Below are 20,686 nucleotides of genomic sequence, written 5' to 3' on the forward strand. Positions count from 1 at the left end.
AGAATTATGTATGACTAATAAAAAAGGAGATAATACAGTTTTAAATCCTATTTTGGTTTCAACGGATGATTAATAGCATTATAGTTGACGTGAACCGCCCACGGGACACGAGCGAGCCGCCCGTTAGCGGTAAGGCTTCTTGCACCGGAGCACAGCCTCCACGCTAAACATACACAAGGCATATAATTGACACTCGTGAGGAAAAAAGAATGATAGGGCATGAAGTAATTAAAGTCTAATATAGCTCAGACACAAATCGTACATATATATATATATATATCTAACTGAGAATTAACAATAACAAAAGACAATCGATTAGGAACTTGTTAATCGATAATTAAGCTAAAGATTTACAATATCTTTACATACAGTAAAGTAAACTTATTTCAAACCTGTACTTGCCTGTTTTATCTAGATTTCTTATTAATGATATTATATTGAGAATTGTTATCTAGAAGTGTTTTGGTTTTCATAAGTTATACATACACATACCATTATTTATGTTATAAGTAAGCAAAGATTGTGCTGGGAATAAGAAAGCAATTCAGATATTTTAATATGAGTTATTAAGTTATTTAAATTGAAATGAGATACAATAAAAGTTAATTCGAGAGATTGGATTAATAATCTACCTATAACGTGAAAACACTGAGCCGCAAAGTTGGATGGCCTAACTAAACATTTATTGTTTATGTCAACTGCGTTATATTTTTAACTGAATAAAAGTTATTTAAACAAATTTAGGTTCTTAAAATATATTTTATATTTAAATAATTAGAAACTAGACAAGGAAAACTAATATCTCAAATTGAAACCATACCAAAAAATTCATATAAGTATAACTTATGAACAACATGTACTATTGATTTTTGTTATTTTGCGTGACTACAAATGACAAGTATTACACCTTGAAATTTCTAATTTGCTAATTTTAAAGAATATATATTAACTAAATCATATTGATCCGAATGATAACAAGCATTGTGCATCAATTGTAATATTGTACTACCTATTTGACGGTAATTTTTTAAATAAAATTCCTATCGTTCAAAGATTTTCTCATCACTTGCAAACTTTATAAGTTTCCCATTTGACGATCTTAGTAATTATATTGTAAATGCAATCAACGTACACACATTTATAAATAGCTGCATACTAATTACTGGTGATATTTTCTCTTGACCTTAAAAAATTACGAAATAGTCGGATTTCGATCACTCTAACTGGGCCATTAAAAACCAAAAATCGACAATAGTCGTTGTTGATACCTAAGAGTTTTGTCAATTACAACTTATGAATCTTGAGTTTTTCCCGTTCATTTATTTACTAATAAACGCATTTTCACCTCATGAGGATAAATATCGAATAAATGACTAAGCGTGTGTACATCGGTAGTTTTTTTCTTATATCATTTAAAAAGAGTTAGAAGGACACACAAAGTGAAAATATTCTTCACATCTTCGATGTTGTCTTTATCTTTTGTTGTTTTTAGAGTGACCTTGCTTAGTCAACGGAAGAAATTATATGCTTTGTTAATATCTTAAAATAATTTACATAACAACATAGTAGATGTTTTACCGCAATAATGATGACTTAATTTGTGTTAATGATAAGACTGTAATATTCTTTCATAAAGTTTAGGGAGTATATTTGTTTTATGGTTCCGAATTCAATACTTTGTGTGTTTTGTTAGAATGGCACAAGTGTTTTTCCATTTTGGCGCAGAGTTGCGGATCTGTTATTTAGATTGCGTGCTGATTCTCTTGTTTCACATCTAGGGTGTATTGTGAATTGCGTAATGAATTACAAACTTACAGTTGTTTACGATGAATCCAAATTTCAAAAACACGTACTGTGCTAGGCCAACAACGGTTCCAATCGAAATTAAATGTGTCTCATAAGTGGACGTTTAATGAGTTCTAAAATCGTCATCATCGAGCATCTTACTGTTCTAAGATTCTGGCTGGCTCTGGCCATCTTTTCTTCCTCGCTCATTAACCCGTTTTCGTTTGGTAGAAGCAATTGAAGTGTATTGGCGGCGAGAATTACGATACGAGCGTAAGTCTATCGTTTTTGAACAAGTCTCTGAAGGTGATAACTTAAATTTGAATAAACAACAAACATTTTGTGTATAATTTATCGTTTCCTGAAAAAGTCAAGTTACCTTTTTGTCACTATAATTAACTTTTTTCTTCCTTTAAAAAGCATTATAACAGTAGTCATCATTTCGGTCTAAGTTCATCAGTTAAGCATTAAAACGTTATTCTTTGATGATGAGCTCATTTTAAGGTTAAAGGTTAAACGTTGGTGGACTCGGTTTCCGCACTTAGACTCACACTAGGTCCGTTACGCGTTAAGTCCCGGCTAACTAAGCCAGCCTAGTTCCTCCCGAAATCACAGAAGTGCCCAGAAGCACATCGCAGGCTCCACGGAGCGACCTCACTGCTCCGAGGATTTCTGTACGTTATGAGCTCAATATTACGCTTTTTGTGCTTTCCAACATTTAGTTCCCTAAAAAAGATGAGAAGCAAGACAAGCACGATACATTAATGATTGCTTTTCTTAGGTTTTATTTTTAATTTTGACTATAGCTACACAACTATCTATGTTTATGAAGGATTTATATATTGACAAACATTTTCCTCAATGTTGGTTTATAATAGAAGGAAAATAAACTTAATGATGTCTATAAAAGCAACCGCTTCTTTGACTTAGCTCAGAGTTCAGATGTTGTATACGATTGGATATCCAATCAATATTATTTTCGAATTGGAAGTCTGCACTTGGGATATTAACAAGTTCCGTAATTCCCAAACCGATCGTTTTATAATAAACGTTAATTTCCGTTTCATAGAAATTCTGCAATCGGTCAAGGACACCTGAGTGTTACCTCTGAATTTTAACAGCTGTTTATACGTGCCGTCTTAAGAAATACCTTATCAGACACACAATGATTATATCGAAAGTATATTTATTACTTCAGTAGACAGTACAGAGGAATAATCCTTTCTTATTACGAGTAGTTGGGCACTATAAATTACGTCAGTAAAAACTATTGTGAGGTATTTTTTTTTAATTTTCAATCCCGCTTTCACTTAATATGTTAGTGGTGTAAGTAATATACATAACAATTCATTACAATGAATGTACTATATTTCCGAAAAGTTATTAATCCTTAAAGTCATGTCCTGCGTTATATGGCCGATAACTCTAGTTAATACAGCAACAGGTTGTGTACATGTATTCGACGCACGCGTTGAAATTTTCGCAGCTCGTTATTTCAATTTCCGTTTTACGCATAACACTTTTATTCGATAAAATTATTTTTTATTTTTGTTAAGTTCGGTGATAAAAGGAAATACCTTTTATCGCCTAAAGAATTCATTGAGTTTCTATGGTATCAGAGTCTGCGGTGGTATGAGGGGTGATGACGCCACCATAGTGTTTAATATTAAAATCTTGCCTTGATATTATTCAGTAGCTGAGCGGCGCGTGAGTCGATATCACAAACATTATAATGGTATAAATTTTAGTCGATATTAGAAGGAAATGTTTTTATATCCTATTCATATTGTAGCGAAACACTTGATTATGGAGGTGCTTTGAAGTCTGAAATGTCCGATATTTTGTTGCAACATTAATAACAAAGTAATTTTATTTCTTAATATAACAGAAAACATAAGGATGAATTGTTGGGTATTAGAACATATTTTATGTTCTCAACACATATATTTTAATAAATCTCGTTTTTTTAACATCTATAAGAAAAAGTGTACAATTAAATTAAACAAATGAAAGGACATGAAAACACTAAATACTAGCGTAAAGTCTGAATTGAAGTCACCCACAGTCATTCACATGGACCATGAGTCAGATACAATGGAATCTGTATAACTCGAATGTCAAGGGAAATGCAAAAAAATCGAGTTAACCAGATTTCAACTTAACAAATACTTCGAGATGCAAATGATTAAACTGTTTAAATTTTGACTTACTAAGTGTATTTTTCCATTTGTAGAGTCGAATTTGAATAACAATTCAACATAAATTTTGTAGTATACATATATATTTTTACATAATAAAACGAATTATATGATAATGAAGTAAACTGTACACTAAAAAAATCCGATGTCTTGTTTTGATTTAAGATATTTGCAGATTTTTTATCAATTACATTTTTTCATACTTATACAATTAACCGAGTACATTACGTTACTTAGAAAGTTTTATGAATGTATTCGTTAATTGCACGTGTACAAGACAAAAACAATAGAAGCCCCGAAACCGAACATTGACTTGGAATTTTATTGCTATTATTTCGGGGACTTCATAGTAAGACTTCATTATATTTAACTACGACTATTTCAATTTCAAAATGGTTACGGAGTCACCATTTTGAAATTCGAGTTATAGACTAATATGTATTATCAATACTTACGGAAATAACATTTTGTTTGAGTTACAAAGTGTAAATAATTCGAGACACCGCGTATTAGGACTTCAGCGGAAGGGAATAAATATTTGTTTCGACTTAACGAGGTTGGAGTTATAGAGAGTCCACTGTATATGTATTATGTATATGTGTTTAGAAATTTGTAAAGGAGCAGAAATCTAAACAAAACTCAAGCGGGGATTTTGCGTGTTAGTCGAGCGCGTCATAAAATAATTTGGGAAGAAACCTTGCACTATCTAATGTGGGATTCATACCATATGAACCCTTAACTGAGGTGTATTGGCCCGTCGAATTATTTAATAAATAGCTTCGTAATTCTGTCAGATTATATACAGACAGGTTTTCGTACAAAATAAAAAATGAACGAATGAGGTTTTTGAAACTTTGTGTCTCGCCAATACTTTATGTCTTGCTTAGATTATTTAAATGTATACTTTTCTGCACGCACTTAACTTTTCATGTCCTTAGTCTGTCGTGTTCGAGGATCTCAAGAACAATTTTTGTTATAGATTTAGATCCCGCTCAAATTGACATTTGATCACATTCAAATAGCTCACTGACTAAACACTCCCTCTGTATAACGGACCCGCTCGAATAACTCTTTTCCGTCCACCCATACACTAGTTAATCGTTATATTAATATCTATCGGTTATCAGGAAGAAAAAGCGCATATAATAAACGTCTGACGCGCTGGAGTATGTCCATGACACTGGTTTTTTTCATCCGTGGTGTACCATATAAACTAAAGTAATATTTCGTCACTTACAGTATATTTATTGTATATATATACGTACGTATTTATAAAATTAAACAACGCTTTATTAAAAAGTGGGTTAAGTCGATTTAGAAAAAGCGATTCTCTATCTCTCGAGTGAGCTCGCGCGTAGTGATAATTATCGCATTTTAGGCAACGGAACGGTGAAAGTGTTCGTGTTTTTGAGAAAGGAAAAGTAGTTTATTTTTTATAGCAAGAGGCCATTCCCCCCTCCCCCGACCGTGCCTACCCCGCGCCGGTCAACTGGTCCCGTATGAAAGTGAGAGCTACACAGCTTTCGTTGTGGCTGAAGCGTTTGTGACATACCACATTTCACAATTTTAAGCTGAGACGCCGTCACTCTCCGTAATTATTAGAATAATGCAAAGGCATTGTGATTCTCGAAACTTTAAGTATTTTCACTTGGATTTCTCTACACCTTTGATCTTGATTAAATAGCTTCTAAAGGCTGTAGATGTACACTTTGTTATTTTAAAAAAGTTGAACATATCAGATTATTTACAGTTTCAACTGATCCCGGAATGATGTTAACCACAGTAATATTCGAGACGATTTTTTGGATGTTTCAAGGAGAATATATAATTTACGTACTATTTATACTTAACTCCACGAAGGGGCTCCGCGATATTGCGTTAGGCACCGATAATTTTTATTGATTAAATGCTTATGAAACGCTTGCATTCAAATGGGATACAGTTTTTAAGTATAAAATATAAATATGTGAGGTTGAGGTTTTATCAATCAGCATTAGTTGCCAAAAATCGGTCGAAATCGTGTCATTACCACTTCAATATCGTGCCCCGAGGGTTATCTTTATCTTAACGTAGCTTCTATATTTCCTGCCTGATATACGCAATATTTAAATGTTATACGTAAAATATTATGCAGCACACTGCAGCCGACATATCTGAGAAGTTTAACTTTCTTAAATATCTTCGGTTAATTTTTTTTTTAATACAAAACAACGTCAAAACACCCTATGAAGAGGCCATAGAAGGCCATACACACTCATGTGGGTGCGTTTTCGACCTTTATTAGAAGAGTGAGCCCTTTTTTAATTTGGTCTAATCTCCTAGTAAAAAACACAACTTAAAATCGAGTCCACATGCCTAGAGATACGGACTGTAACGAACTTTTTCCAACATAGTTTCAATTTCGAGATTGAGATATATTCGAGTGGTTGGATACAGATATAGTCGACGGTGTTGTCGTCGGCATAGCAAAGGATGATATTTTATGTTCAACAAGTCATGATATGGAGAACGATCGGGTAGAGGAAGCCACTTTTCCGTGGTTAAGAATGAAGTATTCACTACTACCCTCCGTCTTCGAGGGCTTTAATGCGCGTAGCATTATAGCCTACAAAGAAATTAGCCAGCCATCGGTATAATCTATCAGATAAGCCGAATAAAAGTAATTTCGATAGAAGTCGCCCATGCCAAACACTATCAAAAGTCTCGGCTATTTAGGCCAACTAAAACTTTCAACAGCTTCGACGAATGTGTTCCGATTTAAGTCTCGCAATTTCTCGCTTGAGGGTTCGGAAAGTCACGTTACGTTTGTTTTTATGGAAAGCAAACTGATTATGACAGGAATTATGCGTATGAATGATCATTTACCACGAATGAAAACCACAGAATGTGGGATGTAGTGTTCTATGCCTTGCAGTACACCACAACGAGCGTGGTATGAGGTTGACTATCAATGATGCAGACTTATTTCCATGAATATGCTGCAAAGAAATGACACTCATCATCCCATAGAGCCAATTTAATATGCCAGACATGACGACATGACAATTGTGAGAAGAATCGCTCCAAGGCACCTTGGCCCGAACAAGGCAGTGGTATCCTTGTAGTAGTCAGGGTGACAAATCACGACAAGATCCAAGAGAAGCCAACAAATGTATGACATAAACGTATGTGTTACGCGCTTGTATGGATATTTGTAGATTACCTACTTTTTCTTAACAACACGTGGTATATCCATTGTAATGTCTATATATATATAATTCTCGTGTTACAATGTTCGTTCCCATACACCACCAAAACGGCTCGCCCGAACTGTCCACTTATTTTGTTTTCATTGTCCCTTTTATTTTTTTATTATTCAGCATATAAAAATACCTACAACACCCTCAACGATTAAGGCCTATATTTAGTATAGTACATTATTTTTATTGAACTAAAAAAATGTTTCCTGGAAATAATATACATGGCAAAACGACGTTTGTCGGGTCAGCTAGTAGCAATATAATATAAGGTATATATGCCATATAAGAACTACTATTAAGCATATATTAGATATGTTTTATATATAATAACTTCGTTCATTTTATTTTTATATATATAGTAGCGGCCTTGGCCACTAGATCAGTAATAGTTGCTATTATCATTGAAGGATGTACGGCTTCAAAGAAAGCGCTATAAACTGATTTCCGTGTCATTAATACATGCAAAGATTAAATTGAAAGCCGTTTTGAATACTAATTGTTTTGGGTATGCACTGTTTAAAAAAAGGTAAATAAGGCCACCTGGCGTGAACAAAACACTATTGTTATACACTATCAGTCACCACGCACCTGGTCTAGTTACCTTAGAATCCTTGCTTTTCTCATTTTTACATCTCATGTTAATCTTCAAACGCACAATTCTTTTATTTTCCACTTTTCTAAAACTGTGGTAGTATTTGAATATTAATACAACGGAAGGAAATAGACAATGGTTGATTTAAAAAGTTTATTTAATCCTTATATTAAAATGTCTTTATAGTAGTAAAAAAGTTAGGTGTTGTATATATAAAGATAGTTTATAGTTAAAGCAAAAATGGCTGCAAAAGTCAAGCAAGTTCTAGGAACATTGCGTAATCAATTATGATTTATATTCATTGATTCACATTCGTATACATACATATTTTTTATGTTTGTATTAAGAAAAATAATATAGTAAAGTCTTTATATTATTATAGGAATTGCACATTTTCTATGAATCTTAATAAAATATCTATTTGATTTATTTATATATATATTTCAATTAATATTTATTAATAGCAACTGAAAATAATATTTTTCTATCAGTTAGAGTTTTCTGTAGTTTGATATCTAAACTAAGATAAAGTTTTAAAAAGTGTTAAAATATTTAGAATGTTTAAAATTCATAAATTAATCTATATTTATAAGTGGATTAATAAGAGGTGTTCATGAAAAAGAGTTCAACGCGTTCACCCCCGGATAACACTAGGGTGGTGAAATACCTTTTGATCGGTCTAAAAGTCTGTTCTCTCTCTCTCTGTGATCTGTATTATATTAAACATTTTTCTTGTAATCGAGTTAACAATACTGTAAATTCTACTTTTGTATAACATTAGTGTGCCATTGGACTTTCACATCGACGCGGTTTTAGACCTTATGTAGTTAATAGAAGTGACTGTATCGAGTTATCTCCAGCTTCCCTTGGGTCCTAACAGCTAGATGCGCACTAGCAGGTGCCGGTGCCACAGTGGGGTGGTACACTGGTGGGGCGGTGGGGCGAGGCGGCGCGCGGCGGAGAGGTTCGCGACTCGCGACTCGCGCTTCGCTCGTAGCCGCGCCCGCACGTGAGGTGAGCGCCTGCGCCACGCGCGTCCGCGATGCCCGTCTGAAACTTTGAATATAATGGAGTATCCTCTCGCGCCGCCCGCCCAGCCCTTGGGCCCGCCGCCCCCGCCACAGCTGCTGCCTGGACCGCAGCCCCTGCCCTCTTTGCAACACGCGCATCTACAGGATGACGATCGCTGGAGTCAATACCACATCTGGAGGCAGCACGTCTTCGTCAACGGTCAGTCTCGTGGCAATGTGCCTCCCGCTCGTGGCGATACAACATGTTTCGTTATGTGTCCTTGTCGTTAATAACGCCCGAAGATCTAATGTTATCACGTCCAAGGTCGCGTCCCGACGAACCGCGCTCGTTCGGTAGATAGTGTATATATAGTGTCCATGGGATTTCCCGATTCACGTGTCCAGTGCCGGAGACGATTACTCTAGAGGAAATCATCGGGAAGACACGGGAACCAGTCGCCGGAAAACTGGGTCATCGTACGTAAAGTTCCGTTGCGTTCTTATACCAATCGCTATGTTTATGTTTTGTGAGTATACTGCTCGAACTCGGCGTTTTTTACTCTGTCTCTCCTGGATGCTGGTAATCGTATTAAACACTTTATTACAATAAAAAATTAGAATATCAACAAAAATTCTAAAATTCTTAACTCTATATTGAATTAGAGAGAATTTAAAAAAAAAAACAATTGTTAACTTACTGGAACGAAGTACGTGTCCAGTTTTCGCATTCTGTGCGCTAAAAAGAGTAAAAAAGAAACCCGGAAGTAATTTCGAAATTTCTGTTATGATTTTCTATTATCGTAAAATAATAAATATCTCTGCATGTTTCGCTTAACATACATGTCCGTAAACTTTTGATACCATACAATCTCGTCCAAAGGTTAGAGGCTGTGACAGTCGCGAGTATTTCTGTACTTATAAGCGTGTCACTTACACACGGATTATAGCAACCTTGAAAACTCCGAGTCAGTTATTAAAACATAGAGGTGCATGTTACCAGCTATTATCTTATACCTGTATTTCCTTTGGATTCGTTGGTGCTTCGTATCGTTATTTCAAGTGATTTATCATAGTCTCATTATACCAGTAATAGCTACAAATTACAAATCAATTTGCCATAGAATATCTCATACGTGTACTACAAAACGGTGTAAAAAAAACCGAAAATAAGAAACTGTGCACATCGAGTTATTTCGATCAGTTGGTGCCGCACTTTCACTGCGAATATTTGGGAAAAAGTAGCGACCTTTTCGCAACTTTCTCCCGAGTTGGCCTTCCCCACCGACCCGCGCCCCGCACCCCGCACGTGCTTTCTTCCGCATGCGCGACCACTTTTACTTTTTAAACCCTACAATACGAGATGATGCGAACATTATTCGAAAATTAATAGCAATTTCTAAATTAAAGAGTTTAGGTAGCCCAATTCATATCTCAACGTATGAATTGTCTTCGATGGTTACATATAATATGCTAATATTGAGTGAAGCTTTACATATTAAAATTATGTTTTACTAATTAATAAGGCGACAAAAAACAAGTCTTATAATTTCGGACCTTCATTTTGCTTACCAACACACGGCCTACGTGTGTTCTGATAACGTTTTACGTTAACAGACTTAAATATTAAACGGTCGAAATGAATATGGATTTTATACTTTATTGTAATTGTACGTTATTATAAGTAAGACTTCGACAATTATTCAACATTTTTATTAGACCGATGTCACTACACGAATAGACCTACGCGATAAAAGGTCAGCGCGGAAATTTTGAACCATTCGATAATAATATTAATGTTTGTCTTGAATGGATGAATTATTAACATAATACAAATTAATTTGTGTTAACGAAATGTGTAGGCACACACAAAGCTCTAAGTACGATGCCTTATTTATTGTATTAGGGTCATTATTGTTGTGACAGAATAAAGTCGATATTGATACTTGGTAATGGATGGATGAGAGTAGTTGCTAAGCCATGTTAAAGCACCGAGAGTAAAAGTAATCTTCCGCAGTACTTCCGCGTCTCGTCCCCCTCTTGGAGATCTTCCGACTTTTACTTTTAGTGACGTCGCCGGCGCAGCCTCGCTCTATTGCCTCCCTAACACAGCTCGCATCTTGTATCCGTGTTTCCACGCATCAATGTAATCAAACAGGAAATACGTTATCAGTCGATTTGTTTTGTTTAAAAAAACATATTTATTGTGAAGATCTTCTAATAAATTCATGACGCACGCAATATTTTTACTTTAATATGATGCTTTATAATTTTACTTGATCTTCGTCCGATCATAGCCAGAGATTTTACTAGATACTTCCGTTTAAAAAGTTATAACGTATGTATATACACCATAAAGGTTTTATAAAATTATCGAATTTGTTAATATTGGGCATAACGAGCAACAATGTAAGTGTTGAGTTCATGTGATGGTATGGTAATAAAAATAGTCCAATCCTCTTTCGTCATATAATTGTGACGTAAACAGGACAACAGCTGATAATGTTTTCGTTTGCGATATTATATAATACGTTATAAACGTTAAACGCTTTTGTTTGTTTACCGTAGTAATCAATACTTGGTCAACGGATCAACATTGTGAACAAAATATACACCTTGACCTAATGTAATTGTGGACAAATGCAAGGAAGTCCATTGCTGCGACGACTTATATATATATGTCTCATGTGTGACGTCTTATGACATACCGTGACGTGCGGTGACGTACCGTGCCGTGGCGTGACGATCTTTGACGCGGTTCACTGCACCGGCACCCTCATGCCGTGAGCTGTTTTATCGTGCAAAATTACTTCCTATCCGCAATATTCATTTTTCTTTTTGCCAAGTAGTGTACTGAGTCAATGGAGCATATTGAATATATAACGAATGAATTTTTTTTTTTTTTTAGTAAAGTTTTAAAGGGAAAGAATTTGTGAGGATTGCCGGCGTCACCGTCGCGAGTGCTTTGTCTCCTCACTGTATTGTTTATTTAAGAAAAAATTCCAAATGTACTAGCTCGCTCACACTTTCTCGTAACTTTCGCTCAATTCGCACGTTAACGAAAATGATCGTGCGCCGCCGGAAAACGATCGCTTTCTCCGTTGCGCAACCGTCTACTTCCCGCTTCCTTACCGGCCCCTCCTCACCCATATACCTCCCGACCAGGAAGCGAATTATTACGCAAAAGCAACACTATTAGTTGATACCTGCATACCTAATATTGATGCTTGCAACTGCATTGAATAAGTGACACATTCCGAACTTTTTCCATAGAATTGGTTTGAGCATACAGCAGCTTTAGGAAACAAATTACGCGAGCATTTGATAGGAAATTCAATTGAAATCATTACTGTTATTTAACCGTGCAATAAGGAACACATAGAACCATGATTATTACAATTATTTTCCTCCGAAAGCGACCAATAATAAATTCAACAGTTTATTAATTAAAATCATGACTGGGACAATGATGAGTAGACATTTTTGAACAAAGAATGTCACAGGTGGCCGAAAGTTGAGGTCGTTTTAAAGTCAGATCAGTGCGAGTCGCTTTCTAATGCGCCGCAAGAAAGCGAGAGTGCCTCTCCCCCTCACCCCGCCTCGCAGTCGTTACTTATTTGGACAACACTTTCTCTGATTCGGCACCTCGGCACACTAGTTACAGGTAATAATTTGTAAACAAATGCAGTTGTGATTTTGTTTCCGGTATTGTCCAAACGTTTCCAAACTGCATTTTTTTGCCCTAAAGTAGGCCTTAACTAATAGTCTAGTATCGACAGGTATTGATAATTTTTTGTAAACTATAAGAATTGTTGTTGTTGTTCTTTATATTTGTGTTTTGGTAATTTCTAGTGTAATAAACAAAGTGTAAACTTTCTTTCATAGACAAATTTTTAATTAGTCTGTTTTAACGTTCCATTGTATATTTATGGCTGGCTTATGGATCCCTCACTGGATACGAACTGGTCATAAGGAAGCAAACAGTGTGGTTAAGGCTGCGGGGCGGGCGGGGCAATGTCGTCATCGGCCATAGCCACTTTCTCCGATAAAAGTGAGAGTGGTCGCGGGCCGGAAGTAAGCGAGCCTGTACACCTCAGATGACAATACTTAAGCATTCAGACTCATTTTCATTTAATTTTTGTTCAAATGCAACCAAATTAATCTGGCAATCAATATTTTGATTAACAGATATTACCAGGGCTATTGCCCAACTTCGGATTCGCTTTTTGTTCTTATATTTTAGGTTTTGCCTGTCATTAATAAAAACTAAATTCTATAGTCGTTTAGTTACGATTAAATTACTTTCGCCTCTGTCTGTCAAATTACGCTAGGATAATTTTCCAGTTTCAGCGTGGGATCAGCTAGGATGGTCAGACTTGTAGATTTCCCGATGAAACTGTCTAGAATAAGTGGCTGAGTGAACGCACAAGTACGCTCGAGTGCGCGTGTTGCACAACTGGGTTACTTCCGCGACTTCCTCAGCCGTGGGTTTTTCACGAGGAAGCCGCGATTGATCGCTATACGTTACGTCAATCTTCCTGTCTCGGCTACTTCCCTTCTCTTCTTTGCACCCAGTGACAAAAAAAGATTCACAGTATTAAATTAAACGCAAACAATAGAGATTCCGTCAGCACGGCCTTGATATATTGCTATAATTATAATTGTATCAATAAGTGCAGTACTATAGCCACACGGGGCGTCTAGGTAGGCTGCACAGTGTTCTACCTCCCACCACCCCGATCGGGTGTAGGAGGTGGGGGGGAAGGTTCTCGCGGCGCGCCGCGTGACCTCCTGACCGACACGTGCTCATCTCCGCGCTAACACAAACATACCTGTTTTATCATTAATGTGGATGTACAAGAATACAATAAAATAATAATATTTATTATATTCTATTTCGTCGTATTGTCACACGAACGGCATCTCGTCGGCGTGACATTACAATAGTTTTAATCATATTTAAACGTAATTGCCTTTTACTGTATATATTTATATATATACTTAAAGAAAAATCACAGTGTTTTGTAGCAATCATGTTGCTGCATTATAGACATTGTCACACAGTTTTATTCCTAAAACGTTGAGTTTGTACTTAATATATATATTGTGAAACTTTAATATTTGAATGATGATAATATTATAAGATTGCTGTTGCGATGATATTTTAAATACTGTGTGTAAATCTGCTGAGCGACTGTATAGAACGCCGCAGGCGCAATGCGAGTCGAGGTTCGTCCCGTCCGCCCGGCGACGGCGCGCCAGGAGCACGCGGTCGCCGGGCTCTGTGCTCCAATGACCGGGCTGATGCCCTTCTTGTTACAGGCAAATCGGTCAACGCTAAGGATGTTCTCGAGGACAAGAAAGATGACAGCGAGCTGTGGGAGGCGCAGGCTGCCTTCCTCGGCCCCAACCTCTGGGACAAGACACTCCCCTACGACCCAGATCTCAAGGTACACGAAGTCAGTATTCGTCACTCGTTACCTATTGCGTGTCGTGTGTGTGTGTGTGTATGTTAGCTGGCGCCGCGCCGCACTAGGTAAACCGATGTGGTTAACATAAGGTAGCCTTAAGGCGATGCGAAATGCGATGATGCGTTAGCGAAAGTGGTGAGCGCGTGGCGTTATCGAGCGCTGGCGAGTCGTGTAACCGAGTGTGGCGTGCTTTCAGTACGTGGACCTAGACGAGTTCCTGTCGGAAAATGGAATGGCCGGCGAGGCGCTCGGTGGTGCGCATCTGGGCGGCTCCGCGTTCGGCGCTGGTGCGGGGCTGGCGTTGGGTCTACAGCCGCCCGTCACGAAGCGCGAGCGGTCACCTTCACCCTCCGACTGCATGAGCCCCGACACCATCAACCCGCCGCTCTCGCCCGCCGACTCCAGTCAGTATTCACTCTTACACATATCAATCCGATTAAACCTGTAAACTGCAGCTTTTTCAATTATTATCACAGCATTTTTTAGCTTTGTTTGATGTAAATTGTAGGGTGCCTTGGTGGAGGAGTTTGATAATGACATCAAAAATATTGTCTGTCACGTTTCACTTAACATTTATGACTGATTTGGTGGTTACGTACCAATTATCAGTCATATATTGTGCTAGAATGATCGCCAACTGTGATTACGATATATATTCAAATATAACCCATAATTAATATGCGATATGGATTCGACCAAGTGTATGAAGAAGCATTTGGGAATCAAAATACACGAAATTCGTTTCAAAAAAGAGGTTTCTTAAGGCAATTGCTGCCGTGCACCTTCACTATGTGGAACCAGGTGTCCACTGAAGTATTTCTGACAATTCGCCCACAAAAGAGCGCACCAATTCTTAAAAGGCCGGCTGCCTCGTGTAACATAAGAAAAATACATGTACTAACAAATTGCACGTTATAATAATTTCAGCATTTTCAATGGCGTCGTCGGGTCGTGACTTCGATCCCCGGACGCGCGCTTTCTCCGATGAGGAGCTTAAACCGCAACCGATGATCAAGAAGTCGCGGAAACAGGTAAATGATGTTAGTGCGCTGATCATTCCTAGCGGCATGCCATGGCCTCGCCATCGGGAGCGGCCTTACATGCACACACACACACACACACATACACACTCCCAGAAGTACACGCAGCCCTACAGAGCACTGAGTAGGCGAACAGCTGCTTTGTGTCTCCAATAACGAGCTATTTAGGTTAAAAAAACAGCTAGATTCAACCAACTTCAATTCAATCAACATTCATTATTGTTTCTTGCATTTACTCATTTGATATCTATTGGAATAAAATGTAATTATTAAGAATCCGATAATCATACAAAATTTCAACAACAAGTGTAACCTTTCAACTGTGAATTGGCACAATTTTAACAATATATTTTGATTTAGACGTTTGCAAAATCAGGATGCCAAATGAGCTCACTCAGAACTTAAAGATGTTAGTGATAATTGTGAACTCATTAAAATCTCAAAAAGGAATTAAATATTTTAAAGAAGCAAACCAGCGTGAACAATTTTGGTTTACGTAAATATAATTTGTATAATAAATAAGATTCTGTATGATCTAAGAAGTAGCATTTCTTTTATCAAAGTTTTTGAGTAAGTCTCGATAGATTAGTTCTTGTAAATAATTCTAAAGAAAAACGAAACGGACTCTAAACACTAGACACACAGACACGTGCACATTGCTTATTTAACGCTGAATATTTACTAACTGGGATATGATGGAGGCTTGTTAAAGCACTCAGCCTATTTTAAAAAGTTAGATGGAAAATAGTAATATGTTATTGTGTAATTTTGGCTTAACACTTTGTATTGCATGCATTTATAGAATTATAATATACATATAAGGTAATGGTAAACTACATCTAGCGTGCACTATATCGGCAAGATTGCAACTTTTATTGGCGATTCTTTAACATAAGAGTTGATATGTAATAAACTTTCAGTTACGTTTCAAACTTTTTCTTGACATTGCACGAATTTACGAGAATCTTAAATGTTATTTTATTTGATAGATCTGACTTTGGCCTTTTCTGTTTAGGGCGCTGATTAAAATTAGCGTAAAAACAATACAAATTGGAAATTCATTAAATAATAGATACCGCCAAACCTCTGATCTAAACCCGTCCAAGAGATTAAATGTTGTTATCGAAATTACAAAAATAGTGGACTGAACATCAGACAGTTCTGAAAAAATAAAACTGGATTTTTAATAATTATTCTGACGCATTTTTTTATAATGCCGATGTATTTGGATAGGTGTCAAGCGATATTTTAAAGGGAATTCTAGGAAGGGCTATTTTTCACGAATATGCATAGCAAAATTGTGTGGCTGATAGCATCAGCCAGCATTTACGGCAATATTTTCAGTATGGCCGGGATAGCCAAATATTTTTTGTATGTCCGATGAATGTTTAGTGTCTCAGGCGTATGGCCCAAACGATCGCTTTGTAAACGAAAATACTGCAATATTTCTCAGCATATTGCGCTCTCGCTTTACGGCCTAAGTCCGTCTCTTTTTCATGCTACGTGAAGTTTGTCACGATTCGAGTAGTGCTACGTTCGTTTCTGTTTATTTTGGTTATAAGTACTAGCCAAGCCATGTATTTGGACCGTGTAAAGACATAAACAAGCCATATACTGTTGCAGAAAAATTGTCAGGATATACATTTTTAAATTTTTTAATGTTTTTGTATTTTCGGGATGTATTCGGAATTGAAGTAAACCACAAACACAACCACCGAAACACCACATATTTCACTAAAAGTGTAGCCCGTATAGAGACCCTTTAGAGAAGTACCAAATGCAATAAATTGACAATCGATTTTACAAGTAGGTTTGTTAATCTTTTACTTATATAAAAACAAATCCCTTATAAGGCATTAAAATATTTTTTTGACGTTACCTTACTCTATATAAGGACTCTTGGTAAGGGCACAGAATTGTGTAAGTCAAGTAATAGTCATAATAAAAATATGTGCCAATTAACAGGAACGATATAATCTATCTCCCTTACTCTCGTTAAAAAGGTATTAGTTATTCCGGATTACATTTTTTATTTGTGCTTTCTAATAAGATAAATGTTTACATTGAAAACTTAATAATATTACTTTTTGTTTGTCATGTTTGAGGATAATAAGTAGCCTAGGTTTGAGAACTGCTCGAAATTAACTAAAATGAAATCATTTTGCTTGAGGCCACAAACAAACCACTTCCCTCTTTAACCGGTATCCAAAACGCAAACGCATTTATAATAACAATAAAAAGCAATCAGGTAACGTTTGGTTATTTTAAATAGAAGTCGTTTGTTAGTGTTGTGTTGAAGCATGTTTCTGAAAATGGATAAAATTATTCGTGAAATCGATACTTGTGAGTGACATTAGGGGTTTATGCTTCTCCGTATTCTTCAGTAGCGTGTTGATGAGTTGAGTTCAAGAGAAAAAGAAACTCCATGAACGCCGACCCCCAACGAATTAAAAAATATTAACCTTCAAATTGGCGGAACATTTGAAAGGCTGACAACGTACTTACGAGCCTTCTGGCAATGAGCCTCTTGCCCGTTTGCTTGCTGTTACGTAAAACAAAACGTCGTATTACGTTTCGTTTTATAGCAGAAGAAATGAAGATATATATGAGGTTGAGGTATTTGGGTAAAAAACATGCTGCGTGCTCAGAATACTGTCTGACGTCATCGGAGAAATTTAAGGCAATTCCGTACACCGGAGAGAAAATAGGCTGTTCCGGAACACCCGGAATGTTAATTAAATACATTAATCCTGGAGGCTATTATTACGGGAACTTTGCAAGCAGGACGAAAACAATGTTTCCCCCCACGCACAAGACCAGACTTCCAAAGGCTGCCATTCAAGAAGCTGGCTTCAAATTGATGAAAATCTTCCATATTCACCAAACTTGGTTTTAATGATTTCTGTTGAAAATTTTTCTAGTGTATAATTTGATATGACGCAGTAGATGCCGCGATTTGCGAGATTTTGCTGAGAAAGCGGCTTTAGAAACAATATTTACAAGTGTTGCACTAAAAGTTTGAAAAATAAAATAATATTGAATAGATTATCATGTTTTATTTAAAACCCCCAGCAGTTGAAGACACGAATTCCCTTAGAAAACGCTTTTTCGATCAGGATTGTATATATCTAATACGTTAGAAGTTAATAGTTTCTACACGGTGGTGGAATAAAATTTGGAAGAGGTGAGTCGGTGTGAGAATTCGTTTTGTGTGTCGCAGTTCGTGCCCGATGACCTGAAGGACGACAAGTACTGGGCGCGTCGTCGGAAGAACAACATGGCCGCCAAGCGGTCACGCGACGCGCGACGGATGAAGGAGAATCAGATCGCTTTGAGAGCCGGATACCTCGAGAAAGAGGTACAATTTGACACTAGGACTAGGTTCATTTCGTTACACTCCATCTATTTGTATTTTAATGCCCTTCATGGTCAAAGTAAGGTTTTATAATTAAAACAATATCGTTACGTTTCAGAACATGGGCTTGCGACAAGAAGTGGAGCTACTGAAAAAGGAGAACCACATCCTGCGCGAAAAGCTCTCCAAGTACGCGGATGTGTAGGCGGCCGAGGGAACCGCACAAATACACACAACACCATGTCAGTACATATTCCTAACTGTCTTTGAAGAAAACCGTCCAAAGGCTGACCGGATATTATGAGGTTGTGTGTCTCCTTGTGCAGATGAGCAGCGTCACCGCCCCGCTCCGCCCCGCTCCGCGCCGCGCCGCCGGCGAGCCCTGGCAAAGGCCCGCTCGCCCGGATCTCAGCGCGTCCAGTGACCGCGGACCCCGCCTCAACGTCCACATCTGATATTTCCCACTTTATGTTCAATGTTATTCGTTAAGAATCGTTATACAGTTACCATAAGTTAATTTAGCGTAGGCGATAACCAAAGTTCCAGGTGGACGGTCGTCTCGGTCCGGGCGGCGGCGCTCGTGGACACCGCCGATAGTTTGCTCAAGTGGCGTCTCGCGTCACGCCCGCGCAAGTGTAGTGGCTGCGTCTGTATATAGGTAGTCGTAATTCTGTGGCCCCACAACGAAGCCCCGGGGACCCGGCCGTCTCGGGCGGCCCCCGAGGGTGCTTTAACGAATATTTTAGAGCATATTTTGAAAAGACTTATTTATAACGAGGCGGCGACACGCGCGCCTCGGCCGGGCCCAGGCTCGCGTGTCGAAGCCGGCGCCGGGCGCGCTCCGACCCGTCCGTCTCCCACCTCGGGGCCGCGCCCGCCGCCGCCCACGCCCCACCCGCTTGTTCCACCCGCTGAGATTAGCCGCAGCGCGAACACTAGTTTCGTTTGAGTAATCATAGTGATAGGCTAAGTAGACCTGTAGGTAGCGTAGCGTAGTTGTTATTAGAATATTTTTGTTATGGCTGTAGTTGTTAACGTTTCGAAAGTTTATATATAATTTGGTTTAGTTGTAAAGTCGCGGCCGGCGCCCACTGCACGACCGCATCTCCGCACTCTGTACGACTCTCGCTAATCTTATATATTATATTTTTGTAGATTTTTGTCGTTGATAAATGAGTCAATTGTATGTTTATTGAATTGATAAAATTAATGTTTATGAAGTTAAGACTAAGAAGTTGTTGCATTTGAAAGTATTTTATGACTTGGAGCGAGAACAATCAAATGATTTTTATAAATGTTTACATTAAATGAACTGTATACTTGTTTGTTCGGAGCCGAGAGCGGGGGCCCGAAGCGCCGTGGGTCCCCACGGGGGCCCGCACATGCCCCGCGCCCCGCGTCTCGAGCGCTTCACTACCGCGCTCCGTGACATTTGATATTTCCACTTGTTTGTTGAACATAATATTATTGTATACATTAAATTATTATCCAGATATTATCGTGTACTATACTTTTACATACGTATATAAAGGTTTTACCAGAAATTTGTAACAAATGTATAAAAGGTGTCCGGTGTAATGTGTGCAGCAGCCGAGTGTCTGTTTATTTGTTAGTTCTGAGTTGCGCAAGGCTCGTCTCCGTGTCTCACTCGCACCGGTCGGTGGCCAACAGCCGACGACACAAACCATATTCATGTACTCGTAGTATTTTTTTCATTTTATTTATATGGTTCTATGGATTAAAATAAACGTTAATTGTTGTATGTCTGCCTTTTATTTTGATGTTCATTAAATCTAATGAAATCGGTTTTCTTGCTCATCAGTACCTTATTACAAATGAAGAAGAAGAATGTGTGTATGTATTTGTGTTATCATGCCTTTTTCCCGAAGGAGCTGGGCAGAGACCACAGATTTCCACTTGCCACCTGACATACCTTCCTCGCTTCATCCACTTTCTTGTCATCTAGCGCATCATGTCGCCGGCTACTCTTTCTATCCAC

At 37.8% G+C, this 20,686-nt stretch overlaps 1 protein-coding gene across 13 annotated transcripts in view; it reads left to right on the top strand.

Moving 5' to 3' along the window:
• Nucleotides 1-20,449, top strand: part of LOC123718474 (hepatic leukemia factor) — a 64,880-nt gene extending 44,431 nt beyond the window's left edge. For 6 of the 13 annotated variants that reach the window (XM_045674997.1, XM_045675000.1, XM_045674999.1 and 3 more), the window contains 6 exons: nt 14,144-14,280; nt 14,489-14,696; nt 15,220-15,332; nt 18,553-18,690; nt 18,806-18,929; nt 19,014-20,449. In XM_045674997.1, the coding sequence (XP_045530953.1) occupies nt 14,144-14,280; nt 14,489-14,696; nt 15,220-15,332; nt 18,553-18,690; nt 18,806-18,892 (683 nt within the window). In that variant the 3' untranslated portion in view covers nt 18,893-18,929; nt 19,014-20,449. Of the gene's footprint in view, nt 1-8,742; nt 9,045-14,143; nt 14,281-14,488; nt 14,697-15,219; nt 15,333-18,552; nt 18,691-18,805; nt 18,930-19,013 lie in introns of those variants that run through there. The other 7 variants (XM_045674991.1, XM_045674994.1, XM_045674993.1 and 4 more) reach the window with 7 other exon arrangements.
• The last annotated feature ends 237 nt before the right edge of the window (nt 20,450-20,686 follow it).

The sequence above is a fragment of the Pieris brassicae genome, chromosome Z (assembly GCF_905147105.1).
Source record: "Pieris brassicae chromosome Z, ilPieBrab1.1, whole genome shotgun sequence".
Taxonomy (NCBI): Eukaryota; Metazoa; Arthropoda; class Insecta; order Lepidoptera; family Pieridae; genus Pieris; species Pieris brassicae.